This window comes from Podarcis vaucheri, assembly GCF_965113315.1.
Source record: "Podarcis vaucheri genome assembly, chromosome: 1".
Lineage (NCBI taxonomy): Eukaryota > Metazoa > Chordata > Lepidosauria > Squamata > Lacertidae > Podarcis > Podarcis vaucheri.
This window is the reverse complement of record NC_138759.1, coordinates 131,491,786-131,513,138: the sequence shown is the minus strand read 5'-3', so window position 1 is coordinate 131,513,138 and position 21,353 is coordinate 131,491,786. Positions and strand designations below refer to the sequence as shown.

At 45.3% G+C, this 21,353-nt stretch overlaps 1 protein-coding gene across 1 annotated transcript in view; it reads right to left on the bottom strand.

The window, feature by feature from the left end:
- PARD3B (par-3 family cell polarity regulator beta) overlaps nt 1–21,353 on the bottom strand; it is a 608,076-nt gene that overhangs the window by 262,645 nt on the left and 324,078 nt on the right. The window contains exon 18 of the mRNA XM_082225604.1: nt 19,339–19,591. Within this exon, the coding sequence (XP_082081730.1) occupies nt 19,339–19,591 (253 nt within the window). The remainder of the gene's footprint in view (nt 1–19,338; nt 19,592–21,353) is intronic.

The window sequence follows — 21,353 nt, the reverse complement described above, 5'->3', positions numbered from 1 at the left end:
ACCATAGCTGTCAACTTACAGATTTGAAAATAAGGGGCCAGAAGCCTCGAAAATAAGGGATCAGCAGCCAAAATCAGGGATTTTCAGAGCACAGGTATGTTTGACTTCTGGGCCCCTCTGAGCCAAAGGCAGAAAGCCCAGCCAGCAGCCAAACAAGCCTCAAGCGGTGGTTCCCACAGCGCAGCAACCTGGCAAAGGGGATGCAGCAAGGAAAACCACCGTCACCTCTCCGCTGGGAAGCGCTGAGCAAAGGCAAGTTCCCAGGCAACGCAGCCAATTTGACTGGCACAAGGCATGCAAGCTCCACCCCCCAGTCGTTCTTAAACTCTTTATTGGGCGAGCAACGCAAGCAAGCAACACAGTTGGAGCCTCCCTCCTCCCTGGCCGGCAGGGAGAGGAGCTGCTTCCTTTGAAACCCAGGAAATTTAAGGGACATCATCAATAAGGGACAGCAGCGGGACACAGCGCTGGGATAAGGGACTTTCCCGCCAAATAGGGGACGGTTGACAGCTATGAGTGAAACATTTCTGGAAAGACTGGGCAGATGGGTTTTGCCATACAGTACTAGGAAGCAGATTTGGCTAGATCCTGAAAATCTCTCCCACAGTACCCTTTCAAGGGAACTGACTATTTATGAACCAATTCACAATGTTGGCTAAGTTCTTCCAGGTTAACTTAATTTCTCCAGTTTCAAACTTGGAGGAAGAGAAATAGGAGTGAATCAGTAAGAAACACACACACATGATTAGCTCCTCTTTCCCTGTCTCCCATTATTATCAGGCAGCGGCTCATTGAAAGTGCATTATTGAACATTATGGTTGGATCATAGCCACAACTCAAATCTCCCCTTTGGCTCTGCTCAAGGTTTCAGCAATATTGTAATAAGTCAGGACCTTAGCATTAATAGTAATGCTTTTATAAATGAGATTTTTAAAGGACGTGCATGGCATTTATACCATTATTTTTTAGGTTTCAGATATACCATATCTGCCTCTCATTTCCAACGTAGGCGAGTTTTACCTTCTAGGCAAGGGGGGTAGTATTGGGATATATTTTGCAAGTTTTCATTCTTTTGCTCACTCACTCATTTTGCTTTAAAAGTTAAATGTTTCTTTGCACCCATAAACTCTTATGAAACTTTTCTAACAACCATTCAGGCTAACACCCCATTCCCAACCATTTGCACAGGCAGATTTGTCTGCCGCAGTCATGTTTCATTAATATGTGCCACTATTAACTGCTAATTTGCTGTGGCAGAAGTCTAGAGATTACGCCATGAGAATCATTTTTGGTCTAGCAAGTCTATGTAATAATTGTAAACTTGTTTTCCAAATGCGGACATTTATATAGCCAAATTAACACCATCTATGCACAAGAGGGAGGTATCAGCAGATTTGGTGAAACCACCCAGTTTGCAGAATTACAAAAAATAAAATAAACCGCCTCAATACAGCACAATGATGACTTACATGTTCTCAGCGGCCACAGAATACTGGCTGATGGAGGTAGGAATGAGTGGCTACCCAGGGGCAGGGAGAAATGGAATGGAATGTCCTAGATAAGGTTGCCAAATATCCTCTTTTTCCAGAACAAGTCCTCTTTTTCAGCGGTAAGATTTCTGCCCGGGTGGATTTTTTAAATTGCCAAAATGTCTCTGGCTATACTTTCTGGATGAGACATAGACATAACTGGTGGTTGAAGACTTTGCTTTCTTATTCTCCTGCTCCCCTCAGCAATATATCACTTATATCCCCACGCTTGTAACACAATTAAAGAACTCCAAAAGGTTAGAGAAGCAGGACTTCCCTTTGTTGTTGTTTGTTTAGTCGTGAGAGCTGGACCATAAAGAAGGCTGATCGCTGAAGAATTGATGCTTTTGAATTATGGTGCTGGAGGAGACTCTTGAGAGTTCCATGGACTGCAAGAAGATCAAACGTATCCATTCTGAAGGAAAACAGCCCCGAGTGCTCACTAGGAGGACAGATCCTGAAGTTGAGGCTCCAATACTTTGGCCACCTCACAAGAAAAGAAGACTCCCTGGAAAAGACCCTGATGCTGGGAAAGATGGAGGGCACAAGGAGAAGGGGGCAACAGAGGACGAGATGGTTGGACAGTGTTCTCGAAGCTACCAGCAGGAGTTTGACCAAACTGCGGGAGGCAGTGGAAGACAGGAGCACCTGGCGTGCTCTGGTCCATGGGGGTCACGAAGAGTCGGACATGACCAAACGACTAAACAACAACAACAAAAAAGGGCCACAGCTTATTCATCAACCTTGCCACAGCGAAGGCTGGAAATCAAGGTCTAAGGGTGGGTCAAAGAGAATTTTCAAGCTGAATTCCTGCATTCTCAAAGGGATTTCGGTTCCTTACATCCAGTTAAGCATTCAAACTGATCCCTTCCTACTGATGAAGGACCTAGGTAGGCTTAGGTAGAACAGAAGGGAGAGAAGACTTTTCTGCCATCTGTTCCCAAGGAGGCAAGTCCTTCTAAGAGTGTCAGTTGCCACTATTTAAGTGAAGAACTGCATAAAATTTAGTTATAACCCAGCGGCTGAAAAAATATAGCATTAATTTTCTAAGCTTTGCTTCGAGCCCACTGATCCCAGTTTTAAGACTCTTAAGCAATCCATAATTGCTTTCTAATTTCCTCGGTAATAAGAAAGTAGTTTCATCATGCTCTCTAGTATATTAGGAATATTATTTAGCATCAAACTTGATAATAGTTTCTCGTACCACATTGCTCAGAATTTCACTGTTGATTTCTACAATCAAGCTAGTTACTTGCCGATTATAGAACTAGCCCCACCCAAAACACACACACAACAACAACAACAACAACAACAACAACAACAACAACAACAACATTAATAGTTCCAGGTTTCCAGATCTTAATAGGCAATGATCACCCAAATAAGAAATATTTCAAAAGTCTAGAATTACACCAAACTCCATAGCTGGAAGATTAAACTGAATATTCTGCTTCTGCAAGACCATCCAAGTATTAAAAATGCGAGTTTCTGAATATATAAATAATCAACTGAACCTATCCTATTAAAGTCCTGTAATGATCTTTCTCCTAGTTGGTCAAATGCACTGTTGTCCATATTTATTCCAACCAAATTGTCTGCCATGTTACAGTTCATCATAGGATGATTTACAGGACACTGGAAATAATCTCTGGACTTCTCATTTTCATGCTTTCAGTCCTAAATTGCTTAAAATCCCTGTGCATTTCACAGTGAAACTAGTTCATTTTTTCTTCTTATTCTGCCCTTAAAATCCCCATGGATATTCAATAAATATCTGCTCGGAGTCCTATGCTTTATTCTTGAGAGAACGTCAGCTATTCTGTAGTTTTTAATTAAATCTCATGGCTTTAATTATCTATATACAGATGTTGTATAAATTTATGTTTATTTTACAGCACTCTCCTGTACTTTTGCATTCCCCCCTCTTTCCTTGATGTTTGAGGGATTATTAAGAGTCTAAAAATATATTTACAAAGGTCAGGATCCGCTTCCACAGCAGGTACAACAGCTTTAAATAAAAAGAAAATTCAGAAGGGAGCCTGACTGTAGTTAAAAGACACGGTTCATGAATATTATACAGTGCTAGGTGACCCAGAAAAGCACTGTTTTTGACTCATCCTCCTTACACTCATCTCAACCGCCACTCTCTCGCGCTATACCAGCGTGGTCCTCCATGTATTGTTGGATTCCAATTCCCATCAGCGCCAGTCATCACGACCAATAGTTCAGGAAGATGGGAGCTGGGGATCAGCAATATCTGGAGGGCAAGCGAAATAATGCAGGTCATTGCTGGGTCCCCGGTCCATCTTAGGGGGATCTTGCCTTTTTCAATGTCCCCGGCAGTGGGGTTTGGGAAAACTGGAGGTTTGAGTGTACCTCCCATATATTGGACTCACAGCTGTCCAGGGAGGCGCAGGTCAATTCTGTGTCCAGGGCAGCTGTGTACCAGCTCCACCTGGTACACAGGCTGAGACCCTCCCTGCCCACAGACTGTCTCGCCAGAGTGGTGCATGCTCTGGTTATCTCCCGCTTGGACTACTGCAATGCGCTCTACATGGGGCTACCTTTGAAGGTGACCCAGAACCTGCAACTAATCCAGAATGTGGCAGCTAGACAGGTGACTGGGAGCGGCCGCCGAGACCACATAACACCGGTCTTGAAAGACCTACATTGGCTCTCAGTACGTTTCCGAGCACAATTCAAAGTGTTGGTGCTGACCTTTAAAGCCCTAAACGGCCTCGGTCCAGTATACCTGAAGGAGCGTCTCCACCCCCATCAGTCTGCCCGGACGCTGAGGTCCAGCGCCGAGGGCCTTCTGGCAGTTCCCTCACTGTGAGAAGCAAAGCTACAGGGAACCAGGCAGAGGGCCTTCTCGGTAGTGGCGCCCGCCCTGTGGAACGCCCTCCCACCAGATGTCAAAGAGAAAAACAACTACTAGACTTTTAGAAGACATCTGAAGGCAGCCCTGTTTAGGGAAGTTTTTAGTGACTGATGTTTTAATGCCTTTTTAATTTTTTGTTGGAAGCCACCCAGAGTAGCTGGGGAAACCCAGCCAGATGGGTGAGGTATAAATTATTATTATTATTATTATTATTATTATTATTATTATTATTGAATTTAAATCACGCTTCTGGAAAAGCCTGTGTGAAGGGCTTAAACAAGCACCTTAAAATTACTGCTGATATAAATAGGAAGGAGATACCATAAGGCTGTAGGATCTGCTCATCCTTCTAGCAAAATGCAGGCAACATGCATACTCTGATGGGAGTCCTTTTTCTAATTGCTAGAGAGCTGAGTCTGGACATAGTGGCAACTTCTTGGACCTAACCTGGCAGATAACAATAGGCATAAGTAGATGCCAAAGTAGGAACAGTAAGTAAAAAGGTAAAAGTAAAGGGACTCCTGACCATTAGGTCCAGTCGTGGCCGACTCTGGGGTTGCGGCGCTCATCTCGCTTTACTGGCCAAGGGAGCCTGCGTACAGCTTCTGGGTCATGTGGCCAGCATGACTAAGCCGCTTCTGGCGAACCAGAGCAGTGCACGGAAACGCCATTTACCTTCCCGCCGGAGTGGTACCTATTTATCTATTTGCACTTTGACGTGCTTTCGAACTGCTAGGTTGGCAGGAGCTGGGACCAAGCAACAGGAGCTCACCCCATCACGGGGATTCGAACTGCCGACCTTCTGATTGGCAAGCCCTAGGCTCTGTGGTTTAACCCACAGCGCCACCTGCGTTCCTAGGAACAGTAAGAGGCACCTGCAAATCTGCTCAACCCACCTCCCATTGGTTTAAATGAAGGCCAGGCTGCAGACCATGGCAGTTACAACCAGCAATGGAAATGGGCATTGGCTGCAGTACCCCCAGCTCAGCATGAGGTGAGCATGCCTTTAATGTGTGTGTGCAGGACTTCCATTTTGTGCCCCACTAGGTCGCCACTCTTGCATCATACAAATGAGCCATGGCTCACTATTTGAAAAGTGCTGATGTGTGAAAATCAAGCACGATAAAACAAAATGGAAGTCTTGGGCCATGAGATTCATCGCCAGTTTGCCTCTGCCACAGTTCGGAATCTTGTGGTGAAAGGAGAAGCAGAGTAACCTGACAATATGAAACATTTATCCAGAGATAGTGCATGATTACAAGTCTGCAGGGTTTTGCAAGCATATTTTACAGATTTGTAAAATCTGACATGCTTCTAAACCGAGCAGGCGTCACAGAGTGCCCAGCAGTGCAGTTCCTCCAGCAAAAACCCAGGGAAGGTAACAAATCTCTGTTAAATAAGGAGTATCTCTACAAGACATATTTGTAATAGCAATTTCTGAAAAGGATCTGTAAGAGAACGAATTCCATGTTATTATGGCAGTAGGAACTAAAGCCAGTTATCCACTCAGAACTAGGAAGCTGCGTGCCAAATCGGTTTTCACCACCCTGTGGGTACAACACACTTCTCATGCAAATCAAGAAATTAAACAGCTTACGTAGAGTCATAGCTATAAAATTGACAAGATTTGTAACAGGACAGATTCAGAAAAAAATAAGGAAAAGGATGTGTTTGTTTCGGGAGTTGATGAAATACCAACACTGTATAGCTGAAAACAGCTTTTTAAACTTTGCGGCTGAAATTAATATAGCAAAGATTAGAGTTTATGAGAGTGAAATGTGGAAAATTTCAGAAACAGCATTGAACAATAAAAAGTCTATGTCCTTATAAAGCAAACAATCTGCATACAAGCTTAACATAAAGGGGATGCAGGATTGCACCCTATCCATGACCATACAGTGCACAGCCAGCGCATTAGGAGCCTGCATAATTTGCCCAGTCCTGATATGAATAATTTCTGTCCTCAGAATTTGAGTACAGAGTGCATGGCTTGAGCATGCATACACATCAATATATAAATCCATTCTTACATTGTGTCAGGGAACTGACATCGGGGGGAGAGGCGAAGGGGAGGCTCCCAGATGATGCTGGCAAAGGACCCAGCACCAGGGGGAGAAACAGCTCAGTAGAGGGGGAAGCCAATCAGCGCAACACCAGGGATAAAGGGGGCAGACGGGGGAAGTGGAGAGAGGGCTCCAGGACTCTTCACTGGACATCAGTGAGGAGAGCCCAGGTCCTCCGCTACCCACGCCTTCCCTGCGCAGAAGACTCCCGCGCAGTGAGAGGAGGAGGAGACTGGGTGTCAAACAACTTTTATGTTGGAAGAGGTTCAAGAAACGCCCACTGATGGATTCTGCCAGTGACTGAGGCAGCCACGATGAGAAGGGGCTGTGCAGTCAGAAAGGTTTAACAAGGCAAATTAACCGAGAAAGGCACCAGCTTACGCACGAGTAACTCATACCTATTACACATTGTTTGAGGACAGTGCACAAATTATGTTTGCTTGGGGCAAGAATGTAAGGAAAAACAGTGTCCTAAAAGAACAACAATAAAAAGGCAACAGCAAAATAAGCAGAAAGGCTTAAGATTTCTAGCTCTGCATGATCAAGAAGGAACGCTCTATGGGCTTCTGGTGATTGGTTTGGTTTTAATCATCTTCATAATCTAACTTCCTATCGCCTCCTTTTTTTTGTAAGGGCACAATAAAAGGTCAACCTTCTGAAACATTTGCTAGGCCATATTTTCATGCTTGAAACAAATGTGTTTTGAAATAATTAGACTAATGACTGTATATCAGTAATAATCTTTGCTAAAAATGTCAGTTGGGTTTGAAATGACTTTTTCATTTAATCAGTGTCAGGGCACTATAAAACAAATTCTGCTTTGATCTTATTCCATTGCCCAGAGTGAGTCAATCTAACAGAAGGGGAGGAGCAGCAAAATTTATTGACACTGTATGTCATGGGGACCCTGTTTGCATGGTTGTTCCGCTTCTGTTTCTAACTCAATTACCAATTGCATGGGGGAGACATCCTGAGACACCTAGGTAAAGGTAAAGGGACCCCTGACCTTTAGGTCCAGTCGTGGATGACTCTGGGGTTGTGGCGCTCATCTCACTTTATTGGCCGAGGGAGCTGGCGTACAGCTTCCGGGTCATGTGGCCAGCATGACTAAGCCACTTCTGGCGAACCAGAGCAGTGCACGGAAATGCCGTATACCTTCCCACCGGAGTGGTACCTATTTATCTACTTGCACTTTGACGTGCTTTCGAACTGCAAGGTTGGCAGGAGCTGGGATCGAGCAACGGGAGCTCACTCCATCGCGGGAATTCGAACCACCGACCTTCTGATCGGCAAGTCCTAGGTTCTGTGGTTTAGACCACAGCGTCACCCGCGTCCGTCCCCCCCCCCGAGACACCTACAATGCTATTTAAATGGTCAGACAACCTCTAATTCCACCACCTCCAGTACTTGAGACAACTTTTATGTGGGCAGCAATGACTGCTTCACTTACACTGACCCATAATAGATCATGGAACTGTATGGGAGTTTATGATGAAAAAAACTTCAAGCTGGACCAAAACACTCACTTTTTCTGGGTGCTCACATTTCAGAATGTCAAAGTGCCCTCCCGTTCCTGCCATTTTTTTGCCGCTCACCGTGAACTCATTTGTATTATGTTGGCGAGATGTCTTCTTTTGCGACTGATGTTGCTGACCTCATTTGTCTATGCCGCCATTTAACACATGGCGTTTTTGATCAGTTTAGAATGCTACGTCTGGTGTTACGATTCCATTGGTGTGTAAGCAAAAATGAGTGGGATGCACTAGGCAGGCAATTTAAGTGAGAATGAATGATGCCAACGAGAGCAAAGGAGCGATCTGGTGCAAAGCAGTAGCAGCATAAAAACCGTGTGAATGCTTAGCAAGATGTGTACTTTCTTGGTAACCGGGGTGCTATTATTAGGGATGCCATATATCCAGGAATTCCTGGACATGTCCTCTTTTGGGGGTCCTACATGCCCACCTGGGGAGAATTTCACATTTTCTGGATTTGTTTTTTGTTTGTTTAAAGGTTCCATGGGCAGCCATGGGCACACTGAGAGCCAGTGTGGTGTAGTGGTTAAGAGCGGTAGACTCGTAATCTGGTGAACCGGGTTCGCGTCTCCGCTCCTCCACATGCAGCTGCTGGGTGACCTTGGGCTAGTCACACTTCTCTGAAGTCTCTCAGCCCCACTCACCTCACAGAGTGTTTGTTGTGGGGGAGGAAGGGAAAGGAGAATGTTAGCCGCTTTGAGATGCCTTTGTGTGCTGGTCCTGTGGGTTAACCATGCGGCAAGGTCTGAGTCCAGTCTGAGGTCGAGGATGCAGTATGGAGGCTGTCCGTCGAAGCTGATGCTGGGTCCAAGGCAGGGAGTCGGGTGAGGTCAGGAGCTCAAGCAGAAGAGCAGGACAGGGTGCAGGCAGGAACTGGCTACCAACAATGTTGCTCTCGCAACCTGGGACTGGCTGGCTTTTATCTGCCCCGAGGCATAGGGCGGCCCCGGTGACTCGCCTCTCCTGGCCTGGAGGCGAGCACTCCTCCTGAGGGAACTTAGTTCCCTCCGCCTCTCTACCCTGAGCCTATGCAGCTCAGGAGAGGCTGGAGGGTTACCGGACCCAGAGGCAACCTCCTTCTCCCCTGACGGGGCTGAGAGTGGAGCACCTGCAGGCAATGGGTCCTTGATCACCTCAGGAGCCAGAGCAGACTCAGCTGATGCCTGCACCTGAGGATCCAGCACAGGTGAGGACCCTTCAGGCTCAAGCCCCAGCCCCGGCTCAGCTGGTTCTGGAGGCGGGGACTCCTGTGCAGGCTGGGATTCCTCAGGTTCAGCCTCCGAGTCCGAATCCCAGGCCATCACACTTTGGGTAGTGATAAAGCGGGATATCAAATCCAAACTCTTCTTCTTCTTCTTCTGGCTCAGCGGAGGAGCAAGCCAATCAGGCACCTGGGCAGGTGCGTCCAGGTGTGGGGCCAGCCACCCAGGGGCAGGACACTCTTCAGGGCCTCCGAGGGGTCTGCCTGCCTCCTCCTACTCAGCCTCCCAGCTGGGGAGGAGGCAAAAGGGGGACAGTGCGGAGCCTGCAGGCAACCAAGCCACCACATCACTCCTAGGAGAGACGCAATGTTTGGGCGCGCTGCCGGCCTCACGGTAAGTGCCTCCCGGCATTTTGTCACCCTCCTCAGTGGTGACACCCGGGGCGCACCACCCCCACTGCCCCCCTTCCTTCGCCCCTGTTCTGGCTCTGGCACTTCAGTGGCCGAGGGGCTATTGGGCAATTGCCCTAAAAAACCGCAACAACTTTTTGTGTCCGGATTTTTACCTCTTGAAATATGGCAACCCTAGCCACTAGTAAAATGGAACTCTGCCCCAAACTGCAATAAGCTCCAGACTTCCCATAGCCGTTTTTGCTACTGCAAAAAAAACAACAGGTGAGATTCTACCCTCTAGGTCCTTTCCGTACTACATTGTTTTCTGAAAATCTGTGTTACTCTTCCTTACAATATTCACAATGGTGAAGGAAGAGGGATGGGCAGACCCCAGGGGAATCTCAAGAACAGTGCATCATGAAGCAGGCAAAATATAGCACTGTTGCACTTTTATATCAAAGTTGTATCCTTTGACAGCTTTGTTGTTGTTTAGTCGTTAACTCGTGTCCGACTCTTTGTGACCAGAGCACGCCAGGCACTCCTGTCTTCCACTGCCTCCCGCAGTTTGGTCAAACTCATGCTGGTAGCTTCGAGAACACCATCTCGTCCTCTGCCGTCCCCTTCTCCTTGTGCCCTCCATCTTTCCCAACATCAGGGTCTTTTCCAAGGAGTCTTCTCTTCTCATGAGGTGGCCAAAGTATTGGAGCCTCAGCTTCAGGATCTGTCCTTCCAGTGAACACTCAGGGCTGATTTCCTTCAGACTGGAGAGGTTTGATCTTCTTGCAGTCTATGGAACTCTCAAGAGTCTCCTCCAGCACCATAATTCAAAAGCATCAATTCTTTGGCGATCAGCCTTCTTTATGGTCCAACTCTCCCTTCCATACATCACTACTGGGAAAACAGCTTACACTATCCTTAAGATTACACACACACACACACACACACACACACACAATTATGTTGCAGTAAAACAGCAAAAGCAGAATGTAGACTTGACTAAGGAGCTGGTCTAGAAAGGCGAGAAATCAGCCTGCAGTTCTTGCATGTCCTCCTGTGTGACAGCCTGAGGAAGAAGGAATGAAGAAGCAGGAAAGTACATGGGAAACCTGCAAAGACTTGAAAGCAAAGTTTCTTTTCCTTAAAAAGGTTTTGGGTTTTTGTTTTTTTAAAAAAATGATATAAATAAAAGACAGCCTCCTAGAGCCGCCAACTATTTTTTTTAATAATTTATATGGCAGTTCTATTTATAGTTTGAGTATTTCAGTGTGTGTGTGTGTAATTTTTACATCACACACATAAACACACACACACTGCTCTGTCTCTTTCAAAGTTCAAGCTCTTAGTCTCCAGTTCTTTCCTTTCCATCAAAAACAAGTTAGAAGCTTGACTATGATTTGCTCCACAAATATAGGTCATCTTATTATCAAAGTACATTAATGAGTTAGAAGGCTATACTCCCCTATGATGCGCTGGCCTAACTCGTTAACATTAATGAGATTTATGCATGTATGCTAAGAAAAGAATAGAACCCTAATTAAACAAATAAACCTTTAGCAATGTGTACATGAGCATTTTTAATATGAAAATATTCCTCTTGTCTTTGCTTTTGACAAACACTAAGCACAACTAAGGACTAATCAAAATTTAGGGGGAGGGGAGAAGACGAGGGTGTCATAAAGCAGCCAGTATATTTTTTTTAACGATGTGACAAAGGGGCCATGCATACGTTCTCAGATTAATTATTGCACCCATCCCCTTTGCCTGCAATAACTAAAAACACGGTAGTTTTATTTAACAACTGACAGTTTTGTACAGTAGATATAAATCAGACGAGAAAAATAAAAAATGAAGGCCTCACAAAACCTTTTAAACAGCTTCTGTTTATAATTTAGTCCTCCCTTTGCAGTACCAATGTATGCATTTATTCCCATCACTTTCCCACCTACATTAAGTGGTACTAAAAAAACTAATGCACCACTGGATTCAGGAAAAAATGAGTGTATATGTATACATGAATACATGCAAAGATTAAAAAACGCCCCAGACTTTTGTGAGAGGATCCTTTTCTGGATATGACTGGTTCATGCACACATGTATTGGCCAATGGTTCCCAGTTTGGGATCCCAGCATCTATTTATTTATTTTTGTTTATAGAAGTATGGCTAAACCACCATGTTATAAAATATCAGAGTGGTGCACAGCAATACATATACAATGAAACATAAATTTGTTGTTTGTGTAAATTTATGTTTCATGTACAAAAAGTATCTCAAGGATTACTGTAATAATATGTCAGTGGCAGGCTTTGAATGACTTCTGTGGTATGATGGATAATTACAAGAGAATACAATACTGATAAAAATTAGCATAAGAAAACGAAAATAAATAGTGTGCTAGATAGACTAAGTGGTAGATACATGAGGGGGTGGCAGGAAATCGCTAGAAACTTAAGAAGAACATATTGTGATGTGATGTAACAAATATTGCCATTTTCTTTCCTTTCTTTTGGACAACCCTTTTGTTTGTTACTTCTTTTTAAGCTCAATAAAGCATTATAGGGGGGAAACAAAACAATTAAAACCAGTACAAAATAATCATTAAAATGACTGGGTCAATAATTAATGCTTTACACAGAGGTGTAGGCCTACTGACATACAAAGTTTTCAAGAGATGCCTGAATGTTAGCAGTAAGGTTGGTCTTCTGAATCGCTGCTCGAAGAAGTTTCCTCACCATGGGACCAGCAACACCGAATACCTGACTTTAAGGGGAGGCCACTCTATGCTCTGTAACACAGGGAACAGGTGGTCTCAGTGATCGAGCAGGTATAAAAGGCTCAGGGGTTCCTTAGGTTATCTTGGAACCAAGCTGTTCAGAGCTTTGACTATCAACACAAACCTGGCTAGGAAAGGCACCAAACACTGAATTTGGATGAACGTGGGTGGCGCTGTGGTCTAAACCACTGAGACTCTGGGTTTGCTGATCAAAAGTTTGGCAATTCGAATCCCTGTGATGGGGTGAGCTCCCGTTGCTCAGTCCCAGCTCCTGCCAACCTAGCAATTCGAAAGCATGGCAAAAAGTGCAAGTAGGTAAATAGGTACCACTCTGGCGGGAAGGTCAACGGCGTTTCCATGCGCTGCTCTGGTTTCACCACAAGTGGCTTAGTCATGCTGGCCACATGGCCCGGAAAAACTGTCTGCGGACAAACGCCGGCTCCCTCGGCCAGTAAAGCGAGATTAGCGCCACAACCACAGAGTCGTCTGCAACTGGACTTAACTGACGGGGGTCCTTTACCTTTTTATGTCTTCTTCTTTGGCGATCACTTGTAGCCGAGTAAGACGGTTTTAACAGTGAGTCCATAAATGACTATGGAGGCCAATTCTGGATCCACATGCCCTTCCACAGTGGGGACAGGGGTTTCCGCATGGGAGTTGATCATGGTGTGGATTTGCCAAGCATGCCTTTCTCTTAGCACATTTCTCCCTTGCATCCTGAGTTTGAGTGTCTTCAAAGCCCATGACAACTTTGGTAAAGGCTGCTCTCCAATTGGAGTGCTTGCAGGCAAGTGTTTCCCAATTGTTAATGTTCATACTACATTTTTAAAGATTTGCCCTGAGACAGTCTTTAAACCTCTTTTGTTGACCACCAGCATTACACTTTCCATTTTTAAGTTCGGAGTAGAGTAGTTGCTTTGGTAGACGATAAAAGGCATCTGCACAACACGACCAGTCCAACGAAGTTGATGTTGAAGAATCATTGCTTCAGCACTGGTGATCACCCATATGTATCACCCATATGAAGGGAGTGGGGAATTTAATATTGAGGGCAGGGACAGGTACTGTGTACAGCATATCCAGTGGTGACTGGCACACTTCCAAAGAAACAACAGCACCGATGACCTGTGACAATGTGCTAAGGCACACAAAGGTACACACACAAAGAATCGCAAAAACCAGCTCATGGCTGCTGCGTCCCTCTTGGCTGAGGGCTGTAAAAGCAGGGGGTTAGTTTAAGCCAAAGGATGACTATTATTCTACCTTACTATTACAGAGGCAACACCGCTGGCCATAAAAAAGTAAGAGGTGAAAAAGGGGACTTCATTTGATAATGAAAATGTTTCTTCTGTTCTAACTGAAATGTGGGGGGGAAAATCAGGTGCTTAGCTCAAAGCAACACTAGCAAATCATTTAGACCAACAACAGCTACTACCTTCACACCCTGAAAGGGAAAGTAAACACAGTGGTACCTCGAGTTACATACGCTTCAGGTTACATACGCTTCAGGTTACAGACTTCACTAACCCAGAAATAGTGCTTCAGGTTAAGAACTTTGCTTCGGTATGAGAACAGAAATCGTGCTCCGGCGGCACGGCGGCAGCAGGAGGCCCCATTAGCGAAAGTGGTGCTTCAGGTTAAGAACAGTTTCAGGTTAAGAACGGACCTCCGGAACGAATTAAGTACTTAACCTGAGGTACCACTGTACTCTAAGATTGTGAGTAGGAAAATGTAATATTTCCAAAGAAGAAAAGAGTGGGTACAACTCATATTAGACACTATATTAATTGTTCCTGCACACTTAACTGAGTAACACATAACAGAAAACTGTTTTCCACTGAAATACCCCTCTGCTATGTGTCAGGGCTGTTTATCAATACTGCCCCAGAAAAGCCACCATCGCCACAAACATATTCAGGCTAATTCAATTGTGGAAAGAGAGACGGTGCTACGCTAATGGCATTTCGAATATACTATGGAAACATAATACGAAGTCTGGAGCCCTGCACTGCACATACATGGCTTTCCTTCTTTTCTCCACCGAATATGCCAGATATACAGTTGGGCTGTACTTTATAAAACCCAAACATCATGACTCCAGCCTATTGGCGGCCTATAGGGAGCTAGCTATTAAAAATTTCATTGGTATGGCTGCAGTCCATTAGCTAACTTACCTTCATACCCATAAAAAGTGAAGGGTAAACCCAGGATTTTTACAACCACTATCTGGAAAAGGTAATAGCGGGGCTACAGTCACATTACATTTATTATACACCATGACTCTAACAACTGCTCTGGGATCAGGCCACAGAGCAACAGGGCACTGTGACAGATGCCGTTTTCTCTCGGTGATTTAAAAGGTCTAGCTTTTATTTAACTTAATTTAAAAAATGAAGTCAAAGCTTTGGCTTTGCAGTAAGGGAAACACACAGGCTGAGATGATTTCAGGTCAGGCAACTAGACTAACTAGGCCACAAATTAAGAACTTAATACCCATCATCCAATTCAGCAAACTCGAGAATATGCTTTCACATAATACCCTTTTGGATGAGCAAGCACTGTGTTAAGCGCAGTTAAGTACTCAGAAAGTGACAAACGGATTACCATCTTCACACTGACCCAAATTGCGTCGGATGGGGTTGTCATAAGAATTGGAAGATTAAAGTTCCTGCTTTGCTAAGTAGAAACACAACATGCATTTTACATGGTTGTCACAGCGTGATTTGTATAATGGTGTTTTGAGGTAGGGGACGACGACACACCACACATTCAGCTTCACAAAAGCTACAAAAACTTTTAGCAAGGAAGCAAAATCTATTTCAAAGCAGCGTCCAGAGCCTGTAACTCCACTCATTTGTAAGGCTCTAGAAACTTGATGGGACCCAGGTGGCGCTGTGGGTTAAACCACAGAGCCTAGGACTTGCCGATCAGAAGGTCGGCGGTTCGAATCCCCGCGACGGGGTGAGTTGCTCGGTCCCTGCTCCTGCCAACCTAGCAGTTTGAAAGCACGTCAAAGTGCAAGTAGATAAATAGGTACCGCTCTGGCGGGAAGGTAAACAGTGTTTCCGTGCACTGCTCTGGTTCACCAGAAGCGGCTTAGTCATGCTGGCCACATGACCCGGAAGCTAGACGCCAGCTCCCTCGACCAATAAAGCGAGATGAGCGCCGCAACCCCAGAGTCCGTCACGACTGGACCTAATGGTCAGGGGAAACTTGATAAGCTGGGGCTGCCATATTTCAAAAAGTGATTTTTGTGTGTGCCAAAGTCATTGAGCACAGTACCAGGAAACACTTCTAACTGTCTGGGTTACTCTAAAGGCTTGAGCCCCTTCTCTCTGTGCATTTTCAAAGTCCTCATGTTTGCTTTTATCAGTGGTTGGAGCCATCTGAAGTACCACGTTGCCCTTTTGTACTTAACACCCTTTTACAACCGGAACTCAGTTCTGGCACCTCTCAGATGGGCACCATTGCCATTCTAAGAGGGAGGCATTCATAGTGAGTTCCTGCACCTCATCTTCTAGAAAAACAGCGCTGTTGACATGTACGGCAAACATTTGCTGTATAAAATGTGGATCACAGCTGACCATTCAGAAAGAATAAATCATGCCAGAGGCTTAAGGAGTGCAAGTGAGCAGAGTTATAAGCAGATACCGGAGACAAAAATTTGATCGGCTCACAAATAAAGCTGGAGAGAAGTGAATTAACTAAATGTGAGGATGCAGAAGAAGCAGAGAGTTCGTAACACAAAACCCAGAGAGCATCTGTGCAGTAATCTCCAGTACTTTCTCTACACTCTGGGTCACCAGATGAAACCTAGCACCATGCTCCAAGTGGGAGGACACTGTCCTACGGTCATGCTCATGGCCATGCACAGATTGTCTACAATACAGTGCCCCACAGAAAGGCAGAGAATCAGCTTGATGCTTCGCAGTGGGAGGAAATGAAATGCTCACCCAGAAAGCAGAATAACGGCGAGATTTAGAAACACACACTCCATGTCTGAAATGCTGAGCATTTTATACAGCAAGCATCCTGAGATGCCCATTCACATAGAACAGACATGTTCAACCAGTCGAACGGGATCAACAGGTAGATCCTGGGTGATCCTGGTAGATCATGGGATCCTTATCGATCGCTCGGGGTGGGGAAACAGGGAAGGAACGTGTTCCCCTCACCCTTCTCTATGTCGCATCATGTGGGCAGTCATTTGGCGCTTGATGAAGTTGATTGTGGATACGATGACTGTCTATTTCGGTGTGTGCGTGTGTTTGATGTTGTTTTCCAGTTAGTGATGTATGGCATTTCCCTTTAGAAAAGCTCCACAACTCTGGTACATGGGCGTACAAAGTGGGGGGCGGAGGGGGCTGGCCGCCCCGGATGCCACTCGGGGGTCGGGGTGACAAAATGGCCCCTGCCTCCCCCCAGCTGTAGAGCGGCCAAGGGCGCATGCAGTCCATATGAGCGCCGCTCACATGGTGTCCGTACGGGCTGCCACTCTCGCAAGGCAACCGTACAGGCTGCCACTCTCATGTGCCATCCATACGGGTGTCTGTACGGGCTGCCTCTCAAATGGCAATCATATGGGCTGCCGCGCATGCACACTCCATATGGGATGCTGCACAAATGCAGTGCATACGGGATGCCGCACATGCGCAGTCCATATGGGCTGCCGCACACACGGACTCTGTGCGGGTTGCCGCTCACGCGGCAGCCCATACGGTCGCTGTACAAGTGGCAGCCCATACAGCTGATGCGCGAGAGCAGCAGCCCATACGCACTGCGCATGTGCGGCATCCCATATGGAGTGCGCATGCACGGCATCCCGTACAGTTGCTGCGCACTCCGTACGGGCTGCCCTGCCCCTCGGCATCCCTGGGTGCTGGAGAGGGTTCCTCCACCACTGCTCTGGTCTCTCCTCCCCCCAAAAGCGAAAAGCTCAACAACTTTGGTCAGTCCTACCCCCCCCAAAAGCTCAACAACCTCTCCTTCCACACCCTCACGTTCCTCCTCCCTCCAATGACAATGGGTAGATCACTACCAGGTTTTTTTTTTATACTGGGAGTAGATCGCAGTCTCTTGGGAGTTGGACGTGACTGACATAGAAGAACTACTGGGAATTAGGGCAATCAATTCCCCCCTTCCTATTGTGATGTCACTGGGTTCCGCTCAAGAGGGTCACTAACTCTGTGTGTGCGTGCATTTCAGGGTTGCAGAATGGTTGGTGCTTACAAAAGGGACACTTCGGATCCTAGCCTTTCTGCATGGAAGTGCAACTGTATAGAACATCGTTGGTAATGTTCTTCCAGGATGAAGGGCACACTGATATGACTACATGGAAATGGCTGAGATGACTGGCAGAATCCGGGACCAGGGAGAGGAGCTGGTGGAAGAAGATTGGAAAAAGTTTAAAGAATATCTACAGAAATACTGTAAAATTTATGAATGTTAAATGGACGTTGGATGGAAAATAGGTGGTGTTGGTAAAAAGATTAATAAGAATATGTAAATATAGATAATGAGGGAAAATGTATTTTTAATATAGGTTAAGATCTTGAGTAAAGTTAAGGACAGAAGGTAAGGATTTGCTGAACTAAATATTTGAACTGGAATACAAAAAGGGAGGTGTGAGGAGGTCAAGAAACTAGTGATGAAGTATGGGACATGAAAACTTTAATCTTTTTTCTGTTCTATTTGTTGGCGTTTTTTGTCCTTTTTTCTTACTAAATGTCTTTTTGTTCTGTATTTTTATTAATTGTTTAATAAATATTACTTTAAAAAAGAAGAAGGGCACACTGATAAAAGGAAGGAACTTAGTGGGAAACATGTAGCCTAAAGACCTGTGTGAAACCAACTCCTTCAGGACACTTCCTATGCAACCTTTTCCAAGATGCGAAAAACACCCATCATCTTTGGCAGACGCCGCCTTTTCCTTTCATGTCAAATTAGAGAATGCACATTCCTCTCTGAGCTTCCCTGTGCCCTTAGATCTTGTAGTAGTGCTTCGCTATGATCCCCTTCTCTTTCTACTGATATATGACACATTATTTTCCATGATGGCAACGAATCCACTGAACACCATCTCAAGAGAAGAGCACAAAAGCTCCGGTCTTACAGACATTTAGACATTTATTATTATTATTATTATTTTGCCAAGCCATATTTGGCTAAATGTAGTTTATCCTATACAGTGGTACCTCGGGTTACATACGCTTCAGGTTACAGATGCTTCAGGTTACAGACACTTCTAACCCAGAAATAGTACCTCAGGTTAAGAACTTTGCTTCAGGATGAGAACAGAAATCGGGCTTCGGCAGCATGGCAGCAGCAGGAGGCCCCATTAGCTAAAGTGGTGCTTCAGGTTAAGAACAGTTTCAGGTTAAGAACGGACCTCTGGAACAAATTAAGTACTTAACCTGAGGTACCACTGTATAGTTAAACAGCTTTGTTTGTTGTGACTTGGCTTTTTTTGCTAAAAAAAGAAAGAAAGTTAGGAAACAAACTTTATCGAAATAATTAAGAGGCCTGTGTTGCAAACGCGCATTCCTGGTTTCGAGTTTAATTGCTGAATAAAGGAAACTAGCAATCAAAGTGGCCTTTTGTCAATAGCAAACGTGGTTCAATGTGGTTCAGTGGATACTGTGCTTGGCGTGTAGAAGAAAGACTATCAGTTACAATCTGTCTGGGAAAGCTCTCCTTTCCTGAAGGAGCACCTACTCTGTATGCAAAATGATTCCAGGTTTAATGCCTGTCATCTAGATAAACGTCAGGCAATACTTCTATTAGAAGTTTAGTGCAGAGAACACCGAGCGTGAAGGACCAAGCATCTGAATATTTTCCTAACTTGAGTCGGCGGTAAGAAATAAATAAATATCCATCTAGCATAATATTAATTGAGTCGGCGGTAATAAAGAAATAAATATCCATCTAGCATAATATTAATTGATGGAGAGAGAAAAACGTATTTTACCTCAACATGGCACCCAAACCTTTCTTCTTTGTTTTTCTTTCTGGATCTTCATTGTCTTCCTTCTTGTCCTTTTCTTTCGCTTTAGATTTGAGCTTCAGATTTGCTTTTTTATTCTTATCTTTCATTTTTTCTTTTGCCTTCTTGTGCTTCTTCGCCTTGGCTTCCACATCCTCTAACTCAACCTTCATGTGAAGGGCTGATTCAAAGTTATGAGCTTCCTGATCCGAGAGAGAGCTTTTATCAGACGGACCATCTGCAGGAGGAGAAGGATAATCAATAAGTACAAACAAGGGGTGTTTATGATGAACACATGGAAATTGCAGGGTAGTTGTCCATGTGCGGTGTCCTATAATATACGTTCACCGAATAAAAAGGGCTGTCAAACATAGCCAGTTAATTTCAGTCAGACTTTGTGGCAAATTAATAAAAGACTCATTATGGGTTCTTATTTCCTAGTTATTCCATTTGATAACAGGTAGAAAGGGAAACACACTGTTGGTATGCATTCTAGGCTTGTTGACCCTTCCCAGTTTTAAAAATACAGTTGTACCTTGGTTTTTGAACAGCCTAGTTTTGGCTCCCGAACGATCGAAGTGACTCTTCCGGTTTTCAAACATTCTTTCGGAAGCCGAACATCCGACGGGGCTTCTGCGGCTTCCGATTGGCTGCAGGAGCGTCCTGCAGCCAATCAGAAGCCACGCTTTGGTTTTCGAATGCTTTGGAAGTCTAACGTTCGATTTCCAAGATACAACTGTACAGATATACTCCCTTCTGGAACACCCACAGTCACGGATTATTTCAGTGACGGAGAGCATAACTAAACCTCAATATTTATGAGTCCACATTTTGTGTATGCAACCGGACCAAGTTATTTGGCAGCTTTCCAAAACTCCTGGTTGGGTATTGCAACACATGGTTTTTCGTCTGGTGGGCTGCGTCTCGCAGCTAGGTGGTCTAAGGCAGAAAGTGCCCCCCACCCCTTACTTATGTCTGTCCCGTTCCCCACAGGTGAAGAAGGGAACAAAGGAAAACAAAGAACTATACATAAAAATCAAAAGTAAATGGGAACATGGGTGGCGTCCAAGGGGAAATGGAGGGGACATGTACATAAACGCTGTGGAAAGCCATCCATTCAGGTTGTGTAAGCTGCTCTGGACATATTGAGCTGCCTGGGTCAGCGGAGGCTGAGGCAACAGGCACCCCCTAAATTACAGCCATGGGTCGAGAGATGCTGTTCATTTATGAGGGTTCCTCACCATATGGTCCAGGGAGGACCAAAGCAATGGAACCCTGTGGAGGCCGGTCTACTAGGACAGGTGGGGCACTGCCCATCCTAAACCCTCAAAGGATGCTTAGGATCACAGCCTCCAGGAACCTCCAGAGTAACATTTGTAGACTCCCTATGCATTGTTAGTCACTTGCAAACCTGTCCTAACCCTTGCACTTCACTACTCTCAAAGGTGGAATCTACTTTCCCTACAGAGGAAAGGACAACTCAATTTCACAGGCTCCGCGGCCTGTGAAACTGACTGTACTAAACCAGGCAAAGTCTCCAAAGAATGGAGAAGGGAAGGGAAGATGGAGAGAGAGAAGGTGATGACCTCCCTGTGGACCTTCGTCCCAGGAAAGGCGCCAGAAGGGGGTGTCCTGGCCTGCATCTTCACCAGGCCCCCGTCTTCCCATACCAATAACATGATATGATGGCCTTTGCTGAGGAATTGCCCCCCTCCCCAATTCCACACAGAGGCAGGAACGGCAAGGAACCATCCACCAGCGCTGGCCAGGTCACAGAATTTGAACAGCTCTTGGTGGCTGCTGATTGGCTGCAAGTCAGTAGCAAGTTCCTCCCTCTCATGCGCACATTCTGGTCCATGTTCTGCCTCTGCTTTAGCCTATGCCATAGTTCACTCTGAGGAAATGAGATGAAATCCCGTTGCTGGTGAGCAGTAGAGGAAATCAAGTGCTGGCTGGAGGAGCATTACTTGTTGCAGACCCCTTGGGGTGAGTCTGTGGCT